Source organism: Martes martes (assembly GCF_963455335.1).
Source record: "Martes martes genome assembly, chromosome: 7".
Taxonomy (NCBI): domain Eukaryota; kingdom Metazoa; phylum Chordata; class Mammalia; order Carnivora; family Mustelidae; genus Martes; species Martes martes.
In genome coordinates, this window is record NC_137894.1 from 49,589,145 (window position 1) to 49,616,251 (window position 27,107).

Genomic DNA, 27,107 nt, shown 5'->3' on the forward strand with positions numbered 1-27,107 from the left:
TTAGACTTTGGTAAAACCTCTTATATTAAGGATATAGATTTCTGCCTTTTACACTCATAAACTGTGATAAATCCAAGGAGGATCATGGACTACAGAAATAACATTATTTGTAAAGAGAAATAAATAAGAAACCCCCAGGTTATGGTATTTTCCCTATAGCCCGGGTGCTTGCTCTATTGAAAACTTTTGTTCTCAAAGCAATGTATATATGTGTGATAGCAGTTGTTCCCGTTTAAGAGATAACCTTTAATGCAGTTTTTCATCCCCTTTAAAATGGATGCACACAGTGTTTTAGCCTAGGTTCAAAACTGAGTATTCTCCCATCATTTTAATAATTGTTTAGGCACGTCCTATGACAATTATCCCACGTTTCCTCAAACAACCCCCCACCAGCACCACCCCTATGTTCTGCTTGTTCATATTCCCTTCACCCTTTCCTCTGCTATTATCACTGGTATCTCTGTATTTTAAAGTAAAAAGCAATTCCAGATTACAGCAAACTCAATGGCCTTGCTCCAAAGTATGGTCCCTGCTGAAGAGACAGAAAAGGGAAGAAGCATGAAGGACCATCATGGGTTGAAATCAGGCACTACCAGAAGCCCAGTTTGTTTTTTAAAAAGAGACTTTTAGACATGTTTCCAGCAGATAAGTCTTGACTGGCTTGGAGAACAGGAAGGACTACTTCACAAACACCACTGTGTTTGAATTTCTAGAGGCCACCCAGGCCAAGAAGACATCCCTAAGAGAGAACAGATACACATAAACTTAGAATTATAGCCTAGTCTTTTTGAACTCTGTCTTAAATTGCTTCATTAAGATGATATCACTCAGTATGAATTTAAGAGCAGTGGGCCTTAATTAAGTTTAGCAGTCCTGATTTACTGAAGCAGATCTGACTTAGGAAAATACTAATACTTTCATATACAGAGGTAAATTCCAAGAAAATTGGGGAGATGGGCAAAATCTTCAGAACTTCTCTCGCCCCTACCACCCACCCCTTCCTTCTCCTGTCACACTTAGCACCTTCTTTTGCTACTTAACACTTACCATAGTGGTCCTGCTCAAATTCTAATTCCTTGAGTAGCTAGATTTGTGCTAAGGAGAGAAGCTAAGCTAATATCCATAGTTACTAACAGTTTAAGGTGTTACAATATTTTTAAAAGAGCATATGTAACTGAATGTAATGTAACCAAAAAGCAAAAACTGCTGATTATGTCATCTTTGTCTATGAGGCAAATGTAAGCTCTTTTTAAGCAGGGGAAGCTTTTCTAGTCTCTATAATCAGATATACATAAAGCAATCTAGTATACCTAAGGTCAGGAGATGCTGATTACATACTCAGGATTACCCTTTTTGCCAGCAGTTAATTTAGGAGTACCTGAATTGTAAGAAGGGAAACTATAAGCTCACCTGCAGTGCTTTACCACACATTCATTGCTGCAGTACTCATTGTCCCAGTCCTTACTCACAACCGGAGGGTTCTCACAACCGGACCTCACACATCGAGGCTGGGGTGAGAGTGTCACAGGAGACCCACTCACCAATTCAACATCCATTTGAGAAGGAGACTCAACCTGTGAGAGGAAGAGAGCACCAAAGACAAATTAGATTGCTACTTACTTTGGGTTTTTTTTTAAATTTTATTTGTTTATTTGGCAGAGAGAGAGGGAACACAAGCAGGGGCAGAGGGAGGGAGAAGCAGGCTCCCCACCAAGCAGGGAGCGCAATGCAGGGCTCGATCCCAGGACTCTGGGATCATGATCTGAGCTGAAGGCAGATGCTCACAACTGAGCCACCCAGGCGCCCTCCACCCTTTTTTTTTTTTTTTTTTTTTTAAAGATTTGATTTGTCAGAGCACAAGCAGGGGCCACAGCAGGCAGAGGGAGAAGCAGGCTCCCTGCTGAGCAAGGGGCCCGATATGGGACTCAATCCCAGGACACTGGGATCATGACCTGAGCTAAAGGCAGATGCTTAACCAACTGAGCCACCCAGAGACCACAGGGGGGCAGAGTTTTTTTATAAGAGTTCCTGGTTTCCCCCTCTATATGCAGCTTTAGACTGACATAAAGATTCTTCCAGTTGGAGAAATGCTAGCTAGTACTCCTTAATTTTAACCCACTGAGCCTCCCAGGCGCCCCAGTACTCCTTAATTTTAATCTTATCACTGACTTTATTCCACACTTGAATAATACTCCTGAAAACGTCCAAAGCATGGTGTGAGTAGAGGCTGGTTTACTTCAACTAGGATTGGGAGGGCTAAGAGAAGATAAAATGCACCATTAGAAAAAGGGAAAGACCTTGGGAGAGTCACAGTTTCCGGCTGATGGGTTATTTTTCTTTAAATGATTACTTCATTAATTATGGATCTGGAGTCTCAAAACAGGCCCATACTTTATTTAAAGGGACTATTGGTGGGGCACCTGCCTGGGTGGCTCAGTGGGTTAAGCCTCTGCCTTCAGCTCAGGTCATGATCTCAGGGTCCTGGGATCAAGCCCCGCATTGGGCTCTCTGCTAGGCAGGGAGCCTGCTTCCCCCTTTCTCTCTGCCTGCCTCTGTCTTCCTACTTGTGATTTCTCTCTCTGTCAAATAAATAAATAAAATCTTTAAAAAAAATAAAGAGACTATTGGTGATGTACGGATTAAAACTAGGGTAACTGGCATCAGTTTATGTCTCTTTGGAAAGACTCCATGATATGAACCATTTTTTTTCAACCTATCCATCCCCCACCTAAAAATTAAGCCAACCAGCAGAGATGTAGGAGAAATTGAAGAACTTGTATCTCCAAAGTTTAGGATCCTTGGAGAGACACCTCTGAAAAATAACTCTATGCTTAGGCTGTATCCTTTCACATAGAACTGCAGTAGGACTTTTGTGTAGTTAAGTGGTCTGGGACAGACCACCCTCCTAAATGTTTCTCACCAAGAACACTACAGATTATCATGGGTGGGACAAGTCATAGTCGCAGGGAACTCCTACTACAGGAACTCCTGGCTGCCAGACATTAAATGCTAGTACCAACCTTCACTTTTATTGGGTCAACCAAAATAATTCTACCTTTCCACTGGTCTGGAGAAAGACTTGAAAATAGGCTCACCTCAGGAACTACATCTGTGATCATCTCACAGATTGTCTCAGGAGAAGTTTCCTCCACTGTATGGGCCTCGGGGCTGTTGTTCACAGGCCGCTCAGGACTACTTTCCACAGCTGGTGGGACTAAGGTCGTCTGCATTTTCAGAGTGGGTGGAGGCACGATCTTGATCTGCAGAGGTGGCGGCTGTTGCTGTAAATTGATTCGAACTTTCTGAGGTGGAGGCTGTTGCATGGCCTGAAGTGGGGGAGGCTGCTGCAGAATGGTCACCTGCTGCTGAGTGGGGGGCTGAGGCATCTGTTGCAGTGGAGGGGGTTGAAGTCGGGGTGGAGGCAGTTGCATAGAAGCAGCAGCTGCTGCTGCTGCCTGCAACACTGAGCGAGTGACAATTTGGGCTTGTTGACTGGGCTGGATAGTGGCTGTACTGGTTTGGCCTAGTTGGATCCCCCGGGAGGTCACCACTGTGGCTGGGATAACAGTAACCATCCCTCCTTGAGACATAGTAATAGAAGAGGGCAACATCTGTTTGGTAATAATCAACTTGGTGATATTGGGCTGACCCCCAGCCCCAGAAGATGCCTGGTTTGCCACATATGAGGAAAGAGTGGAGTTAACAACAATGGAAGGGGAGAGGGCAGGGGGCTCTGTTGAGGCTGGTGCTGGAGATGCTGGGTCAACAGTAGCCATAGGAGGTGGAGAAGGAGTCTGTGACGGTGGCACTGGATCCAATTCTACTGTTTCCACAGTGGCCTAAAAGACCCAAAAGAAATAAAGACAGCCATTGGGAAATTTATTCTCCTCCCCAGAACATATTCACTCTAATCACCTCCCAAGAAAAGATACATCGCAGAGTGGGAGAAAGAAAAGAACTCTGGGAGTAAACAATGGAGTAATTGTAAATAATGGAGATAAACTCAGAAAGACAAACTGGTAAGGTTTGTGACAGAAACAATAGAAAACCTGTTACATACTTTTAAGCTTTTAATACAACATAAAATTATCAGGTCCCATAGGTTTTTGGTAGTATTTACTTCTTGTAACTGCTAATAAACAGCTCCAAAAATCTTTTTATTGCTTTAAGTAGCCCTTTTACCTGACACTCTTGATTGTCTTTATATGCAGCCAGAGCCTTCAGATACTCTTTCTTGGCAGCTTCAGTTTTCCTCTTATATACCTACAGGAAAGGGAGAGACTGTTTTAAAAGTCCCCATACTCCTAGAAAAGACTAATAATTCTGTATTATTTAGCAACGAATGATAGTTCATCTCAGTTAAATACTGATACAACTCTTTTCAGTGAATATACTTCTGGAAGCTAGTAATCAAGACAGTCTCCATGTCTGACTTTACAGTGACCATGCATCTGAAAGTCAACCAATCAGCAAGTCTTGCCAGAACAACGATGCTTCCAGAGTTAACACCAACCCATGCCCACTTTTTTAACAACAACAACAAAAATCTCAGATCCAAACACTGTATAAAATCAATAGTCTGCTTAGCCTGTCACTGTGTCTAATGGGTATACTCCCTTAAGGAATGTGGCAAATTATTTGCAATGATGGCCACAAGAATTCCTCCCATCTTGTGTACTTTTTCTTCCATCAAGGGCTGAAACCTATTTCCCTGTCCTTTGAATCTGGGATAGCTATATGAACTGCTTTGACCATAAGAAGATGGCTAAAGTGACAGAGAGGCCTTGCTCTAAGTCTGCCATACTATAAGGAAGCCAGTCTGGCCTTTTGAAGGATGAGAGGCCATGTGAATGAGCAGGAAAGCCAACAAGTAACACCAAATGTCACACATGGGAGCAAGGTCACCTTGGCCAACTATACCAGCTGTCATTTGACTACAACCACAAGAATGAGCCCAGGCGAGAACATCAGAAAAACCATCTAATCAATTCACATTATCATGAGAAATAATAAACTGCCACTATTTAAAGCTATTAAATTTGTGGTCTGTTGAGCAGCAATAAATGCTATAAGTTATAAATTTCAGCTTTTTGTTTCAAATATTAAGTAGCAGACTCACTTTGATCCAAGACCTGGGGAGTCTAAGGCAATGTTAATTACAGCCATCTTCAGTGTTAACTGTATCATACCTTTACATAGTATAATCTTTCTTTAGAACAAAGGAGAGAGGAATAGTAGTGAGGGAGGGGCGGGGGGAGAGAGGGAGAGAAAGAATCAAGCAGGCTTCACAAGAAGTGTGGAGCCCAAGGTGGGATTCAGTCTCATGATCCTGAGATCATGACCTGAGCTGAAACCAAAATTTGGATGCTTAAGCCAACTGAGCCACCCAGGTGCCCCTATTTTTTAAATCCATATTATATTAGAGAGTTAACTATAGTTTTTAAGTTTATACTAGGACAATAAGAAAACCATAAACTGAATTCCAAATTCAGACTTAGGCTAGTGGATTTTAGAGATGCAATTTACCAAGGAATGGCCTAAATTTACAGATGGAAAAAAAATGGTGTTTAAATTAGATTTCGGTGTTTTTATAAACATTGTCAATACCTTTTAGATGTGCATTCTGGATTCAGTGGATGGCTATAACGTTCAAGGCAAAGTATGTTATGTGAATGTTACTTAAAAAAGAGTTGATATTGGGGGCACCTGGGTGGCTCAGTTGGTTAAATGATTGCCTTCGGCTCAGGTCATGATCCCAGAGTCCTGGGATGGAGCCCTGAGTCAGGCTCCTTGCTCAGTGGGGAGTCTGCTTCTCCCTCTCCCTCTGCCTGCTACTCTGCCTGTTTATGCTGTCAAATAAATAAAATCTTTTAAAAAAAGATACTAAATAAGAACTTAAAAAGTTAAAAGAAAACTTAAGTTTTTAATCCCCTTACTTAAAAACTTCTAGGACATTCACTACCCACTAGTCCCTCCATGTTTTGTTCACCTGTTTTTGCTCCTCTCCAAGACTATCCCACATGGAGGCCACAATTTTTGAAACCTCCCCAAAAGTGGCATTGGGATTCTGTCCCTTGATGGCAGCCTGTGTATCACGGAAGAATAAAGCATATGCTGAAACTGGCTTCTGAGGTTCATTAGGGTCTTTCTTTTTTCTCTTCTTTGGGGCCTTCTGCTTTTTTCCTGCTTCCACCACAACTGTCTTCTGGCTGGGAAGTTGCTGCAAGGGAGAAAACAGAATTACAAAAGGAAAGAAGGAAGAGTCATGTCTGGAGAACTGTAAGAAAAGGACTTTTATGTGGGGGAACTAACTAGGCACATGGATGGAATTTTCAGAAATGCTAAAAAGAGGCAATAGGATTAAGACATTAGTAAAGTATGTGAGGACCAATTAGAATGGGGATTGGGAAAAGCATTATAAACTGTAGATTGAGAGGCAGGACCCCATACCCAGAAAAAAGAGCATAGGAGATGGCAGGGCAGGAGCAAATAATACTGAGTAGGCTCTGTATGCCAAGAGTTTTATCCCAGAATATCATGGCAGATTTGATTTTGGCAGGGAATGCCTCACCCTCCGGAAATCCTCAACACCATCCTCATGAAGTGAACTAGTAGGTGAAGGGGTGGTTGAAAGACGATCCTCAGGTGACTGGGCAGGTGGCAGGATGGTGCCACCCCCTAAGCTCAAACCAAGTTGAGAACTCAGTTCTGACTGATCAATGGTGGTCAACTGGCTATGCCCCATCAAGCCAGATGTCATGTCTGTCATTGGTACATCAATTGTAACAGGTGGGTTGGCACTATACTGAGTTCCTATAGAATGGTCCAAGTCCTGAGAGAAGCAGAAGGACTAATTAAACACTAAATATAAAAAAACACCACTCTTTCCCCCCACTGAATTCAGGACAGTTTATAACCTTTGCTTACCCAGACTGTATCATCATTTAAAGACTAAACATCAAATAATTTATCTATATATAAAGTATATTAAGCTTTTTAATAAAGTACAGAAATTATTAAAATCAACTTCTTTGTACTCAAAAGCCTGTTCTAAAATAATGAAAAATAACCAGATAAGTCTTAATTATGGACAAGTTGAAAGGACAAATAAATTATTCAGTAATCTGGAGGTAGTGATGACACACAGGGTAAAGAAAAACTTCCTGTACTCTCCTACAATAATGGTTTTTAAAATTGCAACACACAGGCAATCAAGAGTAGGCCAGTGTTAGAGATTTTTGGCATCAAATATAGTGTGAAGGTGTGCTACTGATGAAATGTGCTGGAAGCCCAATACACCGATTTATAACATACTAATTCACAATTAATACATTTGGTTCAGCCTGGTTTTGAATAACTCTCAACATGCCAGCTATCACACTCACATTTTCTTTACACACATTTTAATCTTAGGATGTGATGGCAATTATAGAAGGGGAAAAAAACACCCTCCCCCATTACAATCCTTTTCATATCTGGGTGAACACTGGACATTTCATAATTTTAAATCATTTTTCAAGTAAAATTGATTCAAATGATAAATATCCTTCAGAGGAAATGAAGTCTTCATTTCCCCTGAAGGCTCCCCTGTGAGCCTTTAAACACAGAATGAGAACCAAGTAATACCCAAGTGTAGTAGGGAAGAGAGAGTCACTTTTATCTCCCGTACCACCACCAAGCCCAGGAGCTTGGGTAAACTTGATAATGTCTTGCCCCTTACCATGGTCAAGCCCCCACTCAGGAGCCCCCCGCCCTGCTCCATCAAGCCATGGGTCATGCCCACAGGCATGTCCAATGTCTGGACCCCATATTGGGCTGAAAAGCTGCCATCCTGAGAGGAGGAGGGGTCTGCCAGGTCATCAAAGTGGCCAACCACATCTGAGACAGCCAGTGAGGGATCAGAATCCAAAGAGATGGGTGGGATTTCAAATTCCTCATCTCCCAAGCTTGGTGTATGGAATGTCTGTAGGGGGAAAAAGGGGGAAAAAAAAGTTAGTTGTAAGAGGAGGAACTGCATACTGCTAAGTGGAGAACATGGCTGGGTACTGGAGTTTCTTAGCATACCTCTGGATCCTATTTTTGTTACCAATTTATTAGGACCTATTTAATTTTACAAATAAACCTCTTATTTTTTTTAATTTTATTTTTTCAGTGTTCCAAGATTCATTGTTTATGCACCACACCCAATGCTCCATGCAATACGTGCCCACCTTAATAACCACCACCAGGCTCACCTAACCCTCCACCCCCCTTAAACCACTCTTCTTCTTAATACCCTTGGTCATATTGCATAAACAAGATTGCCAAAATCAATCACAGTTTTCAGTTTCTTATGTTTGCCATCTCAGTTGTCCTATCATGCTTACTGTTTTAATGAGTGACTCTTTTTCAGCACTGTTAGTAAGGACCCAGTCTTTATAAATTGTTTTGCCTACTATGTTTAAAAACTCTCGAAAGATTCTAATTCACAACAGTTATTTTCCAGTTATACACCTGAACTATTAGACAACAGAAATTCATTGTCAGCCAGACAATTACACTTTTTTGACTACTGTTTTTAGGTTCCTTTGACACAAATTCTAAAAAGTACTGTCACAGGAACAATATCCTCTTCTAAGTTATCTACACTTAAAAAGAGTTCCATCTTAGAAATAATGACATTAACAACAAATAAGATTACCATTTGTACAGCACTTTTGGAAAACCCAACAATGTCAAGGTTAATACTGAGCAGAAAAATCTTCATAAGAGCTACAGCCAAAAGGCAAACTGGTTCTCTAACTTTCCTAGTCTTGCTCTCACAGAGCCTTTTCTGCAACAGAGGAAGAAAAAGATTACTCCAGCTAGCCATAAAACCCAATTCCTTCCTTGAATTCAACTACAGTAACAGACTCATTCTATACTGAATGGGTCAACATTCATGGAGCTAAAAGACCAATGTCTGACAGTAAATGCTACAGTTCCTTTTTGACACTAAAAAACTAAAATGGCAACATCTGCAGCAAGAGCATTATCTCTTATAAGAGACTTTGCGAGAGACTTTGATGTCAGAGACATATGGGTTCAAGTTCCAGCTCTGTCAATTACTAAAGAACTCTGAAGGGGTCTTCCTCATCTATAAAATGAGAGTTGTAACAGTACTTTCCTTATATTGTTATTTTAATAACAATATTTTAATATTGTTTTAATATTTTAATAACTATATATAGTTACTTTAATAACTATAAATAACTATAAAACTATAACTATATATAGTTATAAAATAACTATAAATAGTTTATATTTATAAACTATAAATATAAACTATAATAACTATAAATTATTATATTTATAATAACTATAAATATAATAATATTAACATCCTAATTATTATTAACTTATGACCTGGTAATCAGTTATAGATAATTAGAATTTTAGAAACTTTAAATTCAGTCTAGTAAATATCAACTGATTCAGACCAAATTCAGTAATTACCCACATTTCCCCCCCATGATTAAACAATGCATTCTTTAAGAGTTCCTCAAGGTTATTATAGGTCCAGAAAGGGTCTCATTAATATCTCCATATTTAGGGGCACCTGGGTGGCTCAGATGGTTAAGCTTCTGCCTTCAGCTCAGGAGATGATCTCCAGTTCCCAGGATGGAGCCCCATGTCAGGCTCCCAGCTCAGTGGGGAGTCTGGTTCTCCCTCTCCCCCTGCTTGTGCTCTCTCTCAAATGAATAAATAAAATCTTTTTAAAAAATCACCAAATTTACTTTATTTTATTTTTTAAGTTTTATTTATTTATGTAATTTCTACACCCAACATGGGGCTTGAACTCACAGCCCTGAGGTCAAGACAGTCACCTGCTCTTCTGACTGAGCCAGCCAGATGCTGCACCATTTTTATTTTAATGAAGACATTGCTAGAAAGAAATTTCCAGCTGGTAGAAACTAGGGAGAAAAAAAGTATGTCTGTGAAATGCCTAATCTCTCTGAATCACATTGGCAAACTGAAAAGTTTCCTACAAGACAAAAAAGATATATAGATATATATCTCTATATATATTTATAGAGATATATATCTATATATATATCGCTTCATTTCTACATTTTCCTTCTTCCAAGATCTTTACTATTTTACTTAACATGGTAAAAAATTTGGTAGTTGTGTGAGATGTGACATTAGAGTGGTACAAGGAACAGGAGCAAGCAGTTCTTGATGGGAAAAACTAAAAATCCTCCCAACAACTGAACTTTTCTCAGTACATAGCTCATGATTCTTGCGTGAAAGTTCTGAACTTGAGGTTCGTGACTCTTTCTGAAATTTCAGTTTAGGTTCATGTGAGATTTTTCAAGAGAGAACAAATATTTCTACCAAATTTTCATGCAAACAAAGTTATGGGGATGGGAAAAAGGATCAGGGTAAACATTTACTGTAATAGATTAATAGTTGTATATTAGTTTTCAATTTTTACAAGATACAGAATGTTTTGACAAAGCAAAAGATGCCTATCCTTTTCTGCTTAACAGAACAAAAAGCAGCTCTGCCAAGATATGAAAATGATACTATTTGGTAAAGAGAACAGAAAAAGTAAAAATTCATATCCAAAACAAGAGACCAGTGTTCTGCAAAGGACTACCCTTCATAAACCATCTGGAGTGCTCTCATGGACTACACTAAAAACTCAGACATGCAGAGGTTCCATTGTATCAAATTAACAAGGCCTTCTTTCTATGCACCACCCCCTGGAATGTGGAAACAGCTTTGTTATTCAGTATCCATAGCTTTAAAGTTGTTTTGGGAGGGGGTGTGTTGTTTTGCTTATTTGTTTCTTCCCTAAGTAAAATAATAGCAATGATCAAGAATACAGAGGGTAAAATACAGGCTAGAATACACACAAGAGATTCACTCTAAAGCTCTTTTATTACCACAAATGATTATGGGGGAAAAACCAATAATGAGTATCTAGTTATTTTATTTTAGTGGATCTGCCACATAACTAGATCATACTCTACCACATATAAAACTGTAGCAGATGTTCAGGTAAAAATAAGTGATTTTGACCCAGGAGAAAACAAGATGATGTAGCTACCTTCTCATTCAGGCTTCTTTTCCTTCTCTGTTAAATACTGGGCATTTTTAAGGAAGGTAACAATTTGGGAATTACAGTTTATAAACAAGGATGCTCAGCTATTTAGAGAATGAAACAAAACAAAACAAAAACATGATTTCCCTCTTTTCCTATTTCCCCATGCCAAAACATACAACCCAGTATTTCTTTAAATACTTTGTGTAGATTACTCATTTTAAAGAAATTTATTTTAATCCAATACCTATTTACTCATACTACACTGGTACAATGGGTCATTAAGATAATCCATTGTTCTTTTAAAAAAAATGGTATAGTAGTGAACATTTTAACTATTTAGCTGGAAATAATTAACTGGTTCTAATATTATAAGTACTTTCGCTAATTAAAAATCGGTATCTTCATATTATTTCCTGAAAGTGGTGAAAGCACAGTATCATTGTATAAGAGCCAATGAGAATGAGGAAAACAGAAAGATTAAACTCCCTTCAGATAGCAGAACTTTCCTGTCTCAAGCAATGCTGTAACACATCTTAAGCCTTCCTCTCTGGATACTTATTCCTTAAAAATTTTTAGTAAAGTATATAGCTCAAAGAATTTTTACATATGTAAACATCCAATTAACCATCACCCAGATCAAAGATAGAGAACACTTCTATCACTGTAAAGATTCTGTCATACTCCTTCCCAGTCGATATTCTCTCCTTTTCATAACAGGTACCACTATTCTGATTTCTATTACCTTAGTTTCACATTGTCTATTCCTTATATTCATTAAAAAAAATGAAAATGAACTTATATAGTTCAGTGTCTACTCTTTTATGTCAGGCTTTTTACTCATATATATATATGTATATATATGTGTGTGTATATGTGTATATATATATACATCACATATATATTATATATTTATTTTAGATTTTTAATTTATTTGTCAGAGAGAGAGAGACAGTGAGTGCATGCACAAGCAGGTGGAGTGTCAGGCAGAGGGAGAAGCAGGCAGAGGGAGAGGCTTCCCGCTGAGCAAGGAGCCTGATGTGGGCCTTGATCCCAGGACACTGGGATCATGACCTGAGCCAAAAGCAGATGCTCAACCAACTGAGCCACCCAGGCATCCCAATAATATATTTTTGAGATCACCCAAGGTACATTTATTAGTAGTTCATGTTCTTTTTTATGGCTATGTAGTATCTCTTTTTACAAATGTATCAGTTTAGAGACATTTGGGTTGTTTCCAGTGCTTAGCTATTATGAGTAAAGTTGCCATGAACATACATGTTTTTGGTGAATATATGCACTCAGTTCTCTCATGTTTACATCAAGAAGTAGAACTGCTGGGTCCCAGGGTAGGTATTATGTTCATTTTTAGCAGATACTGCTAGTTTTCCAAAGCGATTGAATCAATTTACACTTTAATCAGAATGGTTAAGAGTTATCTGCATCCTTGTAAAATCTTGTAGTTGTGTTTTTAATTTTAGCCATTCTAGTGGGTGTATAGTCATGCTCGTTATAATTTTAACTGGTATTCCCCTGATGAGGGATGATGACAGTCTTTCATCTGGATACTCTCTTTTGTGAAGTGTGTGTTCAAATCTTCTGCCCATTTTTAAATTGGATTTTTTACTCTACAAGTATTTGATATATCATGAGTATGTGTCAGGTATGTGTATTAAAATATCTTCTCCCACTCTATGGTGTACCTATTTAATTTCTTGATGATGTCTTTTGATGAAAAGACGTTTCTAATTTCAATGAACTCCAATTTTTCAATTTTTTTAATTGTTAGCATTTTTGGACATCTATCTTTTTTTCTTGCAAGGAAACTCTAAATATCACTTTTTCTAAAAGAAAAACTTAGTATCACCTTTACCTAGTCCTAAGTTATATTGGAGGTGGTTCACAATAAGACCAGGCACAACAAAAACCACAAACCAATTGAAATAAAGGTCAAAAGCAAAAAAAAAAAAAAAAAAAAAAAAAAAAGAAAAGGGGGGTGGGGAAGGGACAGTGAAGATATAATGAGAAGAATTGTTAGCAACAACAAAGACCCAAGCTAAAGGAAAACACTGAAATTTAGTTGTGAGCTTCTTGGCAAAATTGTTTGTTTTTGTTTTTTAATTTCTTAAAGTTATAAAAACAAACACAAAAAGGATAGACTCAAACCTGGAGAGTTTCTTTATGAGGCCAGTGTGAAATTTACCACATTCTAAATTTAAATCTGATTCAGAAGAAATTGGCAGTGAGGGGCGCCTGGGTGGCTCAGTCCTTAAGCATCTGCCTTTGGCTCAGGTCATGATCCCAGGGTCCTGGGATTGAGCCCCACATCCGGCTCCCTGCTCAGCGGGAAGCCTGCTTCTCTCTCTCCCACTCCCCCTGTTTGTGTTCTTTCTCTTGCTGTGTCTCTGTCAAATAAATAAATAAATAAATTTTTAAAAAACGAAAAAAAGAAACTGGCAATGATGCACATTCAGTGGATAAGGTCGATGTGAGATTTACAACACTCCAAATAATGAAATTAAATCATGGAGATAGCATTCAGAAGAAAATGCTATCAAAGAGATTTAGTTTTATATCATTTCTAAATTTGTTGTTCCTTTGAGCCACACCTTCCCTTCCTTCAGAGAATGACAATAACCAATAATGGCAATAAAGAAATCAAACTATCAACTGTCCCTTTTCAATCTAATTCTCATCCATGAAAACGTTAAGGTTTAATACAGGATAAACCTACTCAACAGCGGGGCGCCTGGGTGGCTCAGTGGGTTAAGCCTCTGCCTTCGGCTCGGGTGGTGATCTTGGGGTCCTGGCTCGAGCCCCGCATCAGGCTCTCTGCTCAGCGGGGAGCCTGCTTCCCCCTCTCTCTCTGCCTCTCTGCCTACTTGTGGTCTCTGTCAAATAAATAAATAAAATCTTAAAAAAAAAAAAACCTACTCAACAGCAACTGAGAATTCTTAAGACAAAAAACAAAAACAAAAACAAAAAAAACTGATGCAAGTGCTTCCCATCACTTTAGGGAAAAAAAAAGTACTAAAAATTCTCAAAAAACCCCCCAAATTCTAGAAAGCTCAAGACAAGTTTTTCAAAGACCGGGAAATTTATTTTTTCTGTTCCAAATCTTACTATTTCACCCTGCCTAAATAAGTGATTTGTGTCTATATTATGACAATATTTGAAGCAAAGCTTTTTCAGATATTAAAGCACCTCATCATAACCATTACTTCTACTTCACAACATCATAAGAAACTATTTTTACAGCCATTTGACAGCTAGACAATCTGTGACATACAAAGGTGAAGTAACCTGCCCAAACTCTTGAGTCACTGGCAAACAAACACATGTACTCAACTCCATGTTTTCTGGCAACGATTTCCTTTCATCCTGTCACTAGCAAAACAAGCCTGTTGGTAAACATAACTACTCAAATCCTTGAGTAGAAGTTTAAGTGAAACAAAGACCCTGCAACAGAGTTCCAAGAAGAACACATGTTCACAGGTAACCCTTTAAGGAAACTCCTCGCTTACCCCAATTTCTTTAGCTGAAGTAATCTCTTCCCGCCGTGACCCCCCCCCCCATCTTGTTGTAGTTATTTCTCCCCAATGAAAGGAAACAATTCCACCCTGTCTTCCAATCCAGAATCACTGTGAAATGGGTTAGCTCTTTCCAAAGTCCTGCTTTTCTGATGACAGCAGCTTCCCGGGCCTTCCCCTTAGTCTTCATAGGTTCTGGAAGCAGCTGCCACTGTCCTCTGAACACCAATCGCCGCCCCTAGTTCCCAGCCCCCGGTCCCGGGCGTCCGCGCTCTCCTCCCCACCGCCCTACCCCACCGCGGCTTCAGGCCCTCCCCCCACAGCGTCGCCAGCTCGTGCTCACCTCGGCCCCTGACAGGAAGGGGTGCGAGGGCCCTGTGATCGTCAGGTAATTGTCATTTCCTCCGGGAAACTGGAAACCAAAAGAAAGCCGCGGGGATAAGTTAGGGGGAGTAGGGAACTAGCACAGAGCGAAGGATTCTATCCCCGACATTCTGACAACACTCCCAAACCCGGCTCTCTTCGCCCCTCCCATCAGCAGCCTCTCCGCCCGGCTTCCCGCCTCTGTTTCGACTCGGTCGGCCGCGCTCTCTCGCCAGCCTTCTTAACGCTCAGGTTCCTACCTCCATCTTCACACAACGGCTACCACCGTCTCAGTTCCCTCATCGCTCCCACCGCCCCCACCGGACTCGAACTGCCGTCACTTCCTCAAGGACGCGCGTCGCTCTCCACTGATTGGAAGGAGAGCCGTGGGGCTGTTGCCGGGAAGGCCGAGAGGACGGAAAGGGTAGCTACCGCCCCCTAGAGCTTGGTGGGATAATGGCAAATAGAAGTGTTGGAAGCGTCCCTGGAGGTGCTGTCCGGGTATTACAGTCGCTCCGACCGAGAGAGGATTTTAGGGGAGAGCAATAGAGACGTGATCTGGGCTAGAGGGGCCAGAGATCGGTCGATTGCGCGGGTAGAGAGGCCGGAGGTAAGTGGCTGTAGAAGTCGGGCGGACCCGGAATCCAGAGGAAACGGGACCATGACTTATGCTTATCTCTTCAAGTACATCATCATCGGGGACACAGGTAAGCTGAGGGCGACTGCCCTCACGGCTGGGGCGGGGATCCGAAGTTCACAAATCGGGGCGTGGGGCGGGGCTCATTTAGTGGGCTGGGCGATTAAATGAAGAGCGGGCGGGGGCGGGGCGGCCGGGGGCGGGGCTCGGGGCTCCCCTTTCCCAGCCCTGGACGCCCGGACTCGAGATTGTTCTAGGGCCGCGTGACTCCTAGAACGTGCGTCTTCCTTTTTTAGGTGTGGGGAAGTCATGTCTCCTCCTGCAGTTTACAGACAAGCGGTTCCAGCCTGTCCACGACCTCACAATAGGTAGGTCCACCTACCTGTCCCAGAAGAGATAACGAAACCTGACTAGCTGAAGTGGGAAGTTAGCTGGCTTCGGTATTCCAAGTGAAAAGTTACCTTTTCCTATATAAGTTAGTCGAAAGTTATGGTAAATAAAGAGTGACTAACTGCTGATAAATGGGGAGTAAATCATTGAAAGGTAACTTCAGAGATGGGCGTGAGATATGGGTTCATTGCCGTGGGGCTTTTACCCCCTAAATATAATTTGTATGTTTATGGAAGATTCCACGAAAGCTTAACTGTTTATTAAAAAACTCACCTTGTTTTGTGGTAAGTTAGTGCAAACGTCACATATGTTTTTCAAAGTGATCACCAACACGCAGATACTTTTGTGTGTTGGAGAAGTAGTAGTAAATTTGAAGAGCCCTCCCAGACTTGAGTTAGAAGGTAGATGAAACAAATGACTTTTAAAGAAAAGAGTATAGTAGAATTCCAAAATCACACTGGTGATAATGAAGGCATAAACATTTGCTGCACGTTTGTATTAAGGCAGGGCCTCCTGGGACTTTAACAACCCCTTCCCCATAATCTCCATAACCCAACTCCAAATGAGTAATGTATATGAAACTAGCTTTCTTGCTATGCAAATGCAGTTTCTGAGTAGAATCCCTAACTCCAGGGCGCCTGGTTGGCTCAGTGAGCTAAAGCCTGTGTCTTCCGCTCCAGTCATGATCTCAGGGTCCTGGGGTCGGAGCCCGCATCAGGCTCTCTGCTCAGCGGGGAGCCTGCTTCCCCTCCCCCCCCTTTCTGCCTACTTTTGTTCTCTCTCTCTCAAATAAATAAAATCTAAAAAAAAATAAAATAAAATCCCTAACTCCTATTCTTACCATATTACTACTTCCAGATCCCACCTTATTGAAATCTGAAGCTACTTCTGCTCCTGTATACCTTATTCAAAGCCAAATAAGTAATGAATGGGGTTAGAAAAGGATTTAGAGGATAACATCTACAGGAAAATATCTTTGTAAGTTAATATGAAGTGAGCACAGTGTAAAAGGTGCTAATGGTATATAGCGCTTAACTAGGCAAACGTTGTGCCTGTCCTTAAGTAGCTTATGGTCTGCCAATATAGGAGGTGGGGCTGGAACAGATACTGATAACTAAATTCCTATGGTAAAAGGGGAGGAGAGGCTGCTACCTCTATCTGGAAAGGCTGAAAATTGAATGAATAGGAATTAGCCTGGCACAGGGGTTGTAGAGATGGAAGGGTGGTCAGGGCAAGAAGAGAATAATGTTTGCAAATGCTCAGGAATGTCCGATCGGACTACCTTTGGAAAAGAAAGTGATTTAATATGGCTGGAGCATGAAATTTCAAGTGGAGAGTGACAAAAAATAAAGCTAGAGAATAAATTAGAGACCAAGTTATAAAACAGCTAAAGGTAATAAGCAAGTGACAGAATTTTAAAAAATACTTCGTTTATTCATTTGATAGAGCGAGCAAGTGAGAGAGCACAAGTAGGGGTAGCAGCAGAGGGAGAGGGAGAAGCAGACTCTCTGCTGAGCAGGGAGCCTGATGTGGGGCTCATCCCATGCCCCTGGGATCATGACCTGAGGTGAAGGCAGATGCTTAGCCCACTGAGCCACCCGGGCGCCTTACAAATGACAAATTTTAAAGTGGAGGAATAAAGTGATCAAGTTTTTGCCAGAGTCCTGTGTAGACTCTGTTTCTTTCTGAATTCAGTCTTTTTTTTTTTTTTTAAGATTTTATTTATTTATTTGACAGAGAGATCACAAATAGGCAGAGAGGCAGGTAGAGAGAGAAGGGGAAGCAGGCTCCCCACTGAGCAGAGAGCCCGATGTGGGGCTTGATCTCAGGACCTTGAGATCGTGACCTGAGCGGAAGGCAGAGGCTTAACTCACTGAGCCACCCAGGTGCCCCTGAATTCAGTCTTATATACCAAGATAAGACAGTTAGATAGAAAATACATGCAAAATATAAGGATCTCTGAGTGCATAACTGGGGGAAATTGGATAGAAGACAAGTTCTATTTTTTTAATTCACTATTGAAGTTCCATTTCTGTTGTCCAGAAAGGAAAAAAAAGTCTAGTGATTTTTTTTCACTAGTTATCACTGCTCTTGATGAAGCAGTCTAGAGTAGTAAGAAACAACATTTTTTTATGTCTTACTAACTGCAGCATCTGAGAGTGGTAGTCCAGATAATATTGTGTGTGGAGCCGCTGAATAGGCATCTGTCAGCCCTTTAGCAGAAGCTAAGTTAGTGTTCTTTCTTACTTGGAAATCAGAATTCCTCTAGTAAAAGTACCATATAAAAATAGAATGTAGGACAAGTTGTTTGACTTATGATCGAGTATTTTCAAATTTTTTTAAAGATTTTATTTATTTGTTTGACAGCGAGATCACAAGTAGGCAGAGGCAGGCAGAAAGAGAGGGGGAAGCAGGCTCCCAGCCGACCATAGAGCTGGACATGGGGCTCGATCCCAGGACCCTGAGACCATCACCCGAGCGGAAGGCAGAGGCTTAACCCACGGAGCCACACAGGCACCCCAGTTATTTTCAATTTGAGCAACCTTCAATTTTAAGTTTTGTCCTAACATTACTTGAAAGAAAGATGAATGCCAGGTAGACTAAAACGTTTATTCAGACTGTCAGTTTCCATAATCCTATGAGGAAGGCTATTTTCTGATGAACTGTGGGAATTAGTAGAGATCTGAAATGTATCATTCTTGAGAACGTATTTCTTAGGTAGGCTCTTTTCTCAAACCAAAAATTATGGAATTGCAAAAAAGGAAATATTGGACTAGGGAGTGACTTTGAGAAAATTTTAGGAAATGCTTCAAAATTTTTAGGTTTTTTTAAAAAGTTACAAAATTACACATTAATTGCCTGATGAAATTTAAGTATTAACATTACTAAAAATTTATTCACCTTTTCTACTTCTTAATTAGTTTCATCTCCATATCTGCCTTTTGGTTACATTCCTGAGGTCATTATCACCTAGATTTTAATTTTTAATTCTAGAAGGTGAAGGTTTAAGAAACACAAAATTAGTTGTAGCAAATAGCAGCAATGGGCTTAATGGTACTGAGTGCAGACAGAGAAGCAATCAGTTGGCATATTGGGGAAAAACATGAACCTTTAAACATGGGTGATGTTCATGAGAATCACATCCTTTGTTTTGCTCTTCACTGACAGGTGTAGAGTTTGGGGCCCGTATGGTCAACATTGATGGAAAACAAATCAAACTGCAAATCTGGGATACGGTAAGAGAGAACAGAATTACTTAGTCCCTGACCGAGATCCAGACAGAACAGTAAAGGCTGATGCAGGGGCAAGGGCCTGTGAGGGTGGGGCTGATGGTAGACATGAGAGTAGGGGAAGAGTTTTCACTTTTACCTGTTACAGTTAAAATTCTGAATGCCGTATCTTTGTATTTTTATTTTATTTTTTTTTTTATTTTATTTTTTTTATTTTATTTTTTTTTTATTTTTTTTTTAAAGATTTTATTTATTTATTTGACAGAGAGAGATCACAGTAGACAGAGAGGCAGGCAGAGAGAGAGAGAGGGAAGCAGGCTCCCCGCTGAGCAGAGAGCCCGATGTGGGACTCGATCCCAGGACCCCGAGATCATGACCTGAGCCGAAGGCAGCGGCTTAACCCACTGAGCCACCCAGGCGCCCCTGTATTTTTATTTTAAATTATCCAAGTAGTGTATGAGTTTGTCCTAGTAAAAATAAAAGCAAATGATATAAGTGTATAGAGTAAATTTGAATGTTCCCTTTTACACACATAAACCTCTTTTTTCCATTCCTGGTTTCTGCCTATCCAGTGTGAATGTTTCAGTGGTTATACTTCTAGACTTTTACTTTGTGTTCAGATACATACACATGTACAAATGTATGGTAGTGATTTTGTTCTTAATAGTTTTACTTGTATAGAATCATAGCTGAGTAGACTTAGCTATGTGAATTCGTTTTTTTACTTAATAATTTCTATGTTTTGGATACTTCCATGTAGATTCATATATCACTCTCTCATTCCTTTCAACCACTATATAGACTCATTAAAAAGTCTGTAACATCATTTATTTAATGATCCTCCCAATGATTGAAATTCAGGTTTCCAGTTTTTACTTTTGCAAATTTTCATTGAATGTCCTTGATTACCACATCTTTATGCAAATGTTTGAGGATTTCTGTGGAATGCCTGCCCAGAAATGGAAATTCTGGGTCAAAGTTTATGCATATTTTAAAATTTGACAAATGTGGTACTCCCAAAATTTAGCTTGACTTCGTATAATTTTGTTTTAGCCACATGAATTGCTTTTATATATATTATCTCATTTAATTTGTATCTTTTCTCTAAGGAAAATAATACCCCGTCTTTATTTGAAATTAAAGCAAGCACAGAGTTGCTTAATATTCAGCTAAAATCTGTTTTTGTTTACTTACTATTTGATTTTTTTTTTTTAAAACTCAAGAGCTGAAGCCCTTAGAGCTATAAGCAGTACAGTGATTTTCCTTTTTTTCTTCCTTTCTCCTCCTCCCATCCTCCGTCTCCCTACGCATGCAGGTATCTGTCTTAAAAGTACAATTGATCCTTGAACAACATATGTTTGAATTGTGCAGGTCTGTTCATATGTTAATTTTTGTCAATAAATGCACTATGGTACTGTATGTATTTTAACAGTTTATTCTCTAGCTTATTTTACTGTAAAAATAAAATGTTTAATAGAATTAATATATAAAACGTGTTGATCAACATGATACGTTATGGGTAAGGCTTCTGGTCAACAGTAGGTTATTAGTAGTTAAGGTTTGGAGGAGTCGAAGTTACACAAGGGAGTTATATGACTGCATGGTGGCCAGCGTCCCTAACTCCCTTCTTGTTGCAGAGTGAACTGTAAGTTAACTTGCAGTTGTAAGTTAACTTGTTAACTTGTAAGTAAGTTGCTCTAAGCCCTTTTTGCAGAGTCTTTTTCTGGTGGCCTCCATGGTTGTTACCGTTTCTGGGTGTGCTGATTTATCAGATGCTTTTAACTAGAATCATATTCTCTTGTACATTATTTGGTTGTATTTGCAAGTATTTTAATAACCTTTTGCCCTTCTGAACAGACTTACATCTCTAATAGTGGAAGCACTAGCCATATACCTCTGAATATTCCACACTTACTCTTTTTTTTTTTTTTTTAAGATTTCATTCATTTATTTGACAGAGAGTACAAGCCGGGGAAGTAGCAGAGGGAGGTGGAGAAGCAGGCTCCCTGATCAGCAGTGAGCCGGATGTGGGGCCGCATCCCAGGACCCCGAGATCACGACCTGAGCCGAAGGCAGCCACCCAACTGACTGACCCACCCGGGCACCCCACAAACTTTTTTTTTTTTTTTAAAGATTTTATTAATTTATTTGACAGAGAAGGAACACAAGCAGGGGGAGTGGGAGAGGGAGAAGCAGGCTTCCCACCAAGCAGGGAGCCTGATGCGGGGCTCAATCCCAGGACCCTGGGATCATGACCTGAGCCAAAGGCAGATGCTTAATGACTGAGCCACCCAGGCACCCCTGTATTTGAAATTTTTAAGAGATTCCTGTCTATAATGTATTGTGTTTCTTGTCTGCCATTCTCTGGGTCGGCCTGATCATTTTTCCCTTGTCAGTCCTGATCTACTCCTTGTTTACTCAGATTAGTTTCCCATTTTGTTGACCCCATTCCCTCACATACTACCAGAGTCATCCTACGTGAAAATATTTAGGGATTATCATGAAGGGAATTTTTATTTTTATTTTTATTTTCCTAAAGATTGCTTTTTTTTTTTTTTTGACAGAGATCACAAGTAGGCAGAGAGGCAGGCAGAGAGAGAGAGGAGGAAGCAGGCTCCCTGCTGAGCAGAGAGCCCAATGCGGGGCTTGATCCCAGGACACTGGGATCATGACCTGAGCCGAAGGCAGAGGCTTTAACCCACTGAGCCACCCAGGCGCCCCATGAAGGGAATTTTTAAAGAGATCAAGTTATCTAGTGCTTTGTTGTCACTGTTCTGGTTATTGCTAAGGATTTAGAGAGCTGTATTACCTTTTTTTTTTCTTTTTAGTAGGCTCCATGCCCAATGTGGGGCTTGAATTCACGACCCTGATGTCAAGAGTTGCATGTTCCACCAAGCCAGCCAGATGCCCCTGGAGAACCGTATATTGTTTTTATCTCTTTTCATTCTGTACATATAATTGCCCAAGTAACCCATGCTAAATGAGGAGGCATTATACTCTAGTTAATATAAAATACGGGTCAATCCCAAATTCATTTGTGTTTTACTTCAAGAATGCATTTTGATTCTTAGGAAATGAGACTTTCTGACTCATAGGAATAAATACTTCAACGACAGTTGACCCTTAAACAGTGTGGGGATTAGGGCCATAAACAGTCAGAAATCTGAATATGACTTTTGACTCCCCTAAAACTTAACTACTTTTTAAATAAATTTTATTTATATATTTTAAGTAATCTCTACATCCAGCGTGGGGCTTGGGCTTGAACTCATGACCCTGAGATTAAGGGTCACATGCCACTCTGACTAAGCTAGCCAGGCATCCACAAAAACTTAACTCCTAATAATCTACTGTTGACCAAAAGGGTTATCCATAACATAAAAAAAATCGATTAACACATACTTTGTGTGTTATATGTATTATATACTGTATTCTTATAATAAAGTAAGCTAGAGAAAAGAAAATGTCCTTAAGAAAACCATAAGGGAGGGATGCTTAGGTGGCTCAGTGGGTTAAACATCTGCCTTTGGCTCAGGTCATGATCCCAGAGTCCTGGGATTGAGCCTTGCATCGGGCTCTCTACTTGGAGGGGAGCCTCTCCCTCACCCTCTGCCTGCACTCCTCCTGCTTGTGTGTGTTCTCTCTCTGTCAAATGAATGAATGAAAATCTTTAAAAAACAAACAAACAAAAAAAACCCTTAAGGGAGAGGTGTGCCTGGGTGGCTCAGTTAGTTAAGCATCTGACTCTTGATTTCAGCTCAAGTGTTGATGTCAGGGTTGTGAATTCAAACCCTGCATTGGGGCTTAAAAAAAAAAAATTAAAAAATTAAAAAAGAAAACCATGAGGGAGTAAATACATTTACAGTGCTGTGCTATAAAAAACCTGTGTAAATGAACCAGAGCTGTTCAAACCCATGTTGTGTGAGGTTTAATTGTATATATCTTGAAACCGTAGTATAATTCTTCCACTTGGGAGAAATTCAAAAGGTGTTAATTCTTTTCATATACTTTACATCTTCATCTTAATTCTATGCTGATTCAGATTTGTTTAATGGGGTTGGACAAAGATACCTAATATCAACACAGACCAGCCCAAATTGAACCACTCACTCTTTCTAGGTTATTGGTTCAGCAAAACCATTGATGAACTAGACTGAGATGAAGAAGTAAACGGATTTGGTTTTTGATTTTTAATTTTTAGCTTAAAAAAACACATTTTATTTATTTTGAGAGCGAGAGAGGAAAAAAAAAAGTTGGGATGGGGCAGAGGGACAGAGAGAAGCAGACTCCCCACTGAGCAGGGAGCCCGACATGGGGCTCAATCCCAGGACTCTGGGATCTTGACCTGAGTGTAAGGCAGATGCTTAACCGACTGAACTGGTTTTTTTTTTAATTTATTTATTTATTTTAGAGAGAGAGCTTGAGCACATGCTTGCAAGCGGGGGGAGGGGGCAGAGGGAGAAGGAGAGAAACAGACGTCCCACTCAGTGGGGAGCCCAACATGGGCTTGATCCCACCACCGGGACCTGGGCTGAAATCAAGAGTCAGACACTCAACCTACAGCTACCACCCAGGTGCCCAAGGGATCTGTTTTTTTTGTTTTTGTTTTTGTTTTTGTTTTTTTTCCAAGGGATCTGTTTTTAAGAGGCATTTTCTGATGAGCCCCTGGAAGTATTTTTGGCTGCTAAAGTTAAATGCTGCCATGTGCTTCAACCATCACATAGGTCTCCCTCAAGATTTCCCTTTAGTTCCTAGAACAACACAGGGAGGGAGGGGCCTTTCAACAGCAGCAGAAGAGAAGAAAAAGGTAAAAAAGCAAAATGGGAATCAAATAATTTAAGACCTAAAACTATTAGGGACTAAATAAAACATTAAGTGAGCTCTTAGAGAGGAAAAGTATGTTTTAAATCTTAAAGTAACATTAATATTACCAACAAAGTCCTTTTTTTTTTTTTTGAAAGATTTTATTTATTTATTTGAGAGAGAGAGACACAGTGAGAGAGGGAACACAGCAGGGGGAGTGGGAGGGAGAAGCAGGCTTCCTGCGGAGCAGGGAGCCCGATATGGGGCTTAATCCCAGGACCTTGGGGTCATGACCTAAGCTGAAGTCAGACGCTTAACAACTGAGCCACCCAGGCGCCCCTGAATATTGGGTTTTTTAAGGAAAACTCTTTCCTGGACCGTGGGCTTCTTTCCCTATTCCTTGTTCTTACTTGCTATGACAAGATCCCTTGGTAGTCCCACCTTTAGTGGTGGAACACTAAATGTCAGTTAGCGTATACCCAATTTAAGTGCTTTGTATCTGACTGCTTTTCTAGATTGACCCATTGGAATGGACCCAATTCCATTAGACAAGGAATTAGCATTCTAAGATAGTTCCCTTTTTACAGATAAAAGAATATAAATAGTTAATGTGATGTGTTCAGCATCATGTGGGGATTGAAATGCTCTTGAGTTTCTAGTCTTATTTCCAGTTCTTCTCTCCTAAGGGATATTGGAAAATGTATGAGAATGTCTTTGTCATAAAGTTAAGTCCTTTGTGTTAGAGTGGCATGTGATCAAGTCCTTTCTCTGGAAATAACCTGGTTTTGTTGGGATTTTTTTGTTGCCATGTTGGTGGGAAAGGCTGGGCAAGAATCCTTCCGCTCTATCACCCGTTCCTACTACAGGGGAGCAGCTGGAGCACTGCTAGTGTATGACATCACCAGGTGAGTCAGATCAGGTGGGCAGGAGGGAGCCTTTTCCCCATGTTCTCAAAATCTTTTTCTTTCCTGTGTCTTGGTTCTGGTAAGAATACTAAAGGGGAAAGGCTTCTCTAATAATTTCTTTTACACATGTAGCTTTCCCCCTTTTCCCATGTGTTTGGAATTCCTTTGGCATTTTGAAATGGACCTCTGATCCACTTTTTAAACTTTCCTGCTGTAGGCGTGAAACCTTCAACCACCTAACCTCCTGGTTAGAGGATGCCCGGCAACACTCCAGCTCCAACATGGTTATCATGCTGATTGGGAATAAGAGGTAAAATTTTATTTGTAGAAATAATAAGGACCAGAAGTCATGTAAGTGCTCTGTGGACATTGAACTACTTGGTCCCTAAACTTTTTTAGTTTATGGTGCTCTTTATTTAAAAAAAATAAAAAAATAATTGTGGTAAAATATACATAAGGTAGACTTTACCATTTTAACCATTTTTTTTTAAAGTTTTTATTTACTTAAAGAAAATGAATGCATGGAGAGAGAGAGAGTGTGCAAGCAAGGGGAGCAGCAGGCAGAGGGAGAAGGACAAGCAGACTCCTCACTGGGCAGGGAGCCCACGTGGGGCTCAGTCCCAGGATCCTGAGATCATGACGAGGGTCAAAGTCAGATTCTTTTTTTTTTTTTTTTTTAAGATTTTATTAATTTGACAGAGACGGAGACAGCTAGAGAGGGAACACAAGCAGTGGGAGTGGGAGAGGGAGAAGCAGGCTTCCCACTCAGTAGGGAGTCTGATATGGGGCTTGATCCCAGAACCCTAGGATCATGACCTGAGCTGAAATCAAGAGTCGAAAGCTTAACTGACTGAACCACCCAGGCACCCCAATTTTGTACTTGCTTTTTATCATAGCAACTGCCAAAAATTCAGGTTCCACAAACATATGCAAATATTGAACAGGATCTGTTTTGATCTGACAATGATCTTGCAAACAGTCTTAAGCTTATAATTCATGTGGTGTTTTAATGTTGAGTGTTAACTGTGTTTCCCTCGAAAATTTATCCTGTGGCAAAAAAAAAGTATCCTGTGGCACTCTTGTGGGTTTGTAGTAGTGCCTAAAGTATACCATTTGAGAGAGCTGCGGCCACAGACTTATTATACTTATTTATTTGAACTGTGTTCTAAATGTCTACTTGCCAGATCCTGAGAGTACAAGGTGAGAAAAGAAGAGTCGTGCCCCTGATTCTATGGAGCTTATAGTTTATTGGCGATATAAATACTAAATATAAAGGGATTTATGTCTAATTACAAATTGTGATAAATACAGTGAAGGAAAGAAAGGTGCTATAAAAGAGAGTAACAGGGTACTATTTTTAATTTTTTTTAAAACTTTTATTTTTTTTTCAGTGTTCCAAAATTCATTATTGATGCACCACACCCCAGTGGTCCATGCAATATGTGCCCTCCTTAGTACCCACCACTGGGCTCACCCAACCCCCCCCGCCACAACCTTCAGTTTGTTTCTCAGAGTCCACAGTCTCTCGTGGTTTGTCTCCCCGTCTGATTTCCCCCAACTCACTTCTCCTCTCTATCTCCCCATGTCCTCCATGTTATTCCTTATGCTCCACAAGTAAGTGAAACCAGGGTACTATTTTTAATTAAGGGTGATGGTTAAGCTGGAATCTGAAGGATAGGTAAGAGTTCAGTGGGCACGGTTTGAAAAAGAGAAAAGTATCAGGTTGAACAAACTGAAAACCTTGAACTGGGAAGAACCTTGGCAAGCTCATGGTATTGAAAGAAATCAGTATGTTGGGCTGAATCAAGGGGGAATGGTACGAGATGTGGTTGGGAAGGTAAGCAGGGGCCAGAACTCAGCACTGTCAGGCCTTAGTATTTTATTCTAAATACAGTAGGAAGCTTTTAAGAGTTTTAAGCAGAGACTTGGCTTGATTAGATTATAAAAGATCACTCTGGAGGGGAGCAGGGGTTGAAGTGGGATGTTCATTTCAGTAGTCTAAATGTGAATGAGGGCGTGAACTCGGGTGATGACACCAGAGAGAGGGAAAATGATGACATGTGTTAAGGTGCATTTTGGAAGTTCCTTGCTTTGGGATGAATTGGGTATTTGGAATGAAGAAGGAAAAGGTGTTGAAATAATGACATCCTGGATTCAGCTTCTGTCCTGAATGGAGATGTG

The 27,107-nt window shown here is 40.3% G+C and overlaps 2 protein-coding genes across 4 annotated transcripts in view; one reads left to right on the forward strand and one right to left on the reverse strand.

Moving 5' to 3' along the window:
- TOX4 (TOX high mobility group box family member 4) lies at window positions 1-15,691 on the reverse strand. The gene is made up of 9 exons (XM_080809801.1): window positions 15,222-15,691; window positions 14,942-15,010; window positions 7,721-7,963; window positions 6,572-6,832; window positions 5,990-6,220; window positions 4,183-4,263; window positions 3,096-3,839; window positions 1,411-1,574; window positions 1-739 (listed from the first exon to the last, which is right to left on the reverse strand). Exons 1-9 carry the CDS (start codon window positions 15,225-15,227, stop codon window positions 679-681), a joined length of 1,860 nt encoding a protein of 619 aa, XP_080665927.1. The 5' UTR covers window positions 15,228-15,691; the 3' UTR covers window positions 1-678.
- RAB2B (RAB2B, member RAS oncogene family) overlaps window positions 15,547-27,107 on the forward strand; it is a 16,179-nt gene continuing 4,618 nt past the window's right edge. Inside the window, exons 1-6 of one of the 3 annotated variants that reach the window (XM_080809805.1) lie at window positions 15,608-15,668; window positions 15,895-15,966; window positions 19,157-19,224; window positions 22,050-22,138; window positions 24,844-24,926; window positions 25,144-25,236. In XM_080809805.1, coding sequence (XP_080665931.1) covers window positions 22,055-22,138; window positions 24,844-24,926; window positions 25,144-25,236 — 260 coding nt within the window. In that variant the 5' untranslated portion in view covers window positions 15,608-15,668; window positions 15,895-15,966; window positions 19,157-19,224; window positions 22,050-22,054. Of the gene's footprint in view, window positions 15,669-15,894; window positions 15,967-19,156; window positions 19,225-22,046; window positions 22,139-24,843; window positions 24,927-25,143; window positions 25,237-27,107 lie in introns of those variants that run through there. The other 2 variants (XM_080809804.1, XM_080809806.1) reach the window with 2 other exon arrangements.

Excerpts from the sequence above, each read along its gene's own strand:
- TOX4 (XM_080809801.1), bottom strand. Across the intron at positions 6,833-7,720 it reads TGAGTGGGGGCTTGACCATG|GACTTGGACCATTCTATAGG; the intron begins GTAAGGGGCAAG and ends TGCTTCTCTCAG. Across the intron at positions 1,575-3,095 it reads TCACAGATGTAGTTCCTGAG|GTTGAGTCTCCTTCTCAAAT; the intron begins GTGAGCCTATTT and ends TTCCTCTCACAG.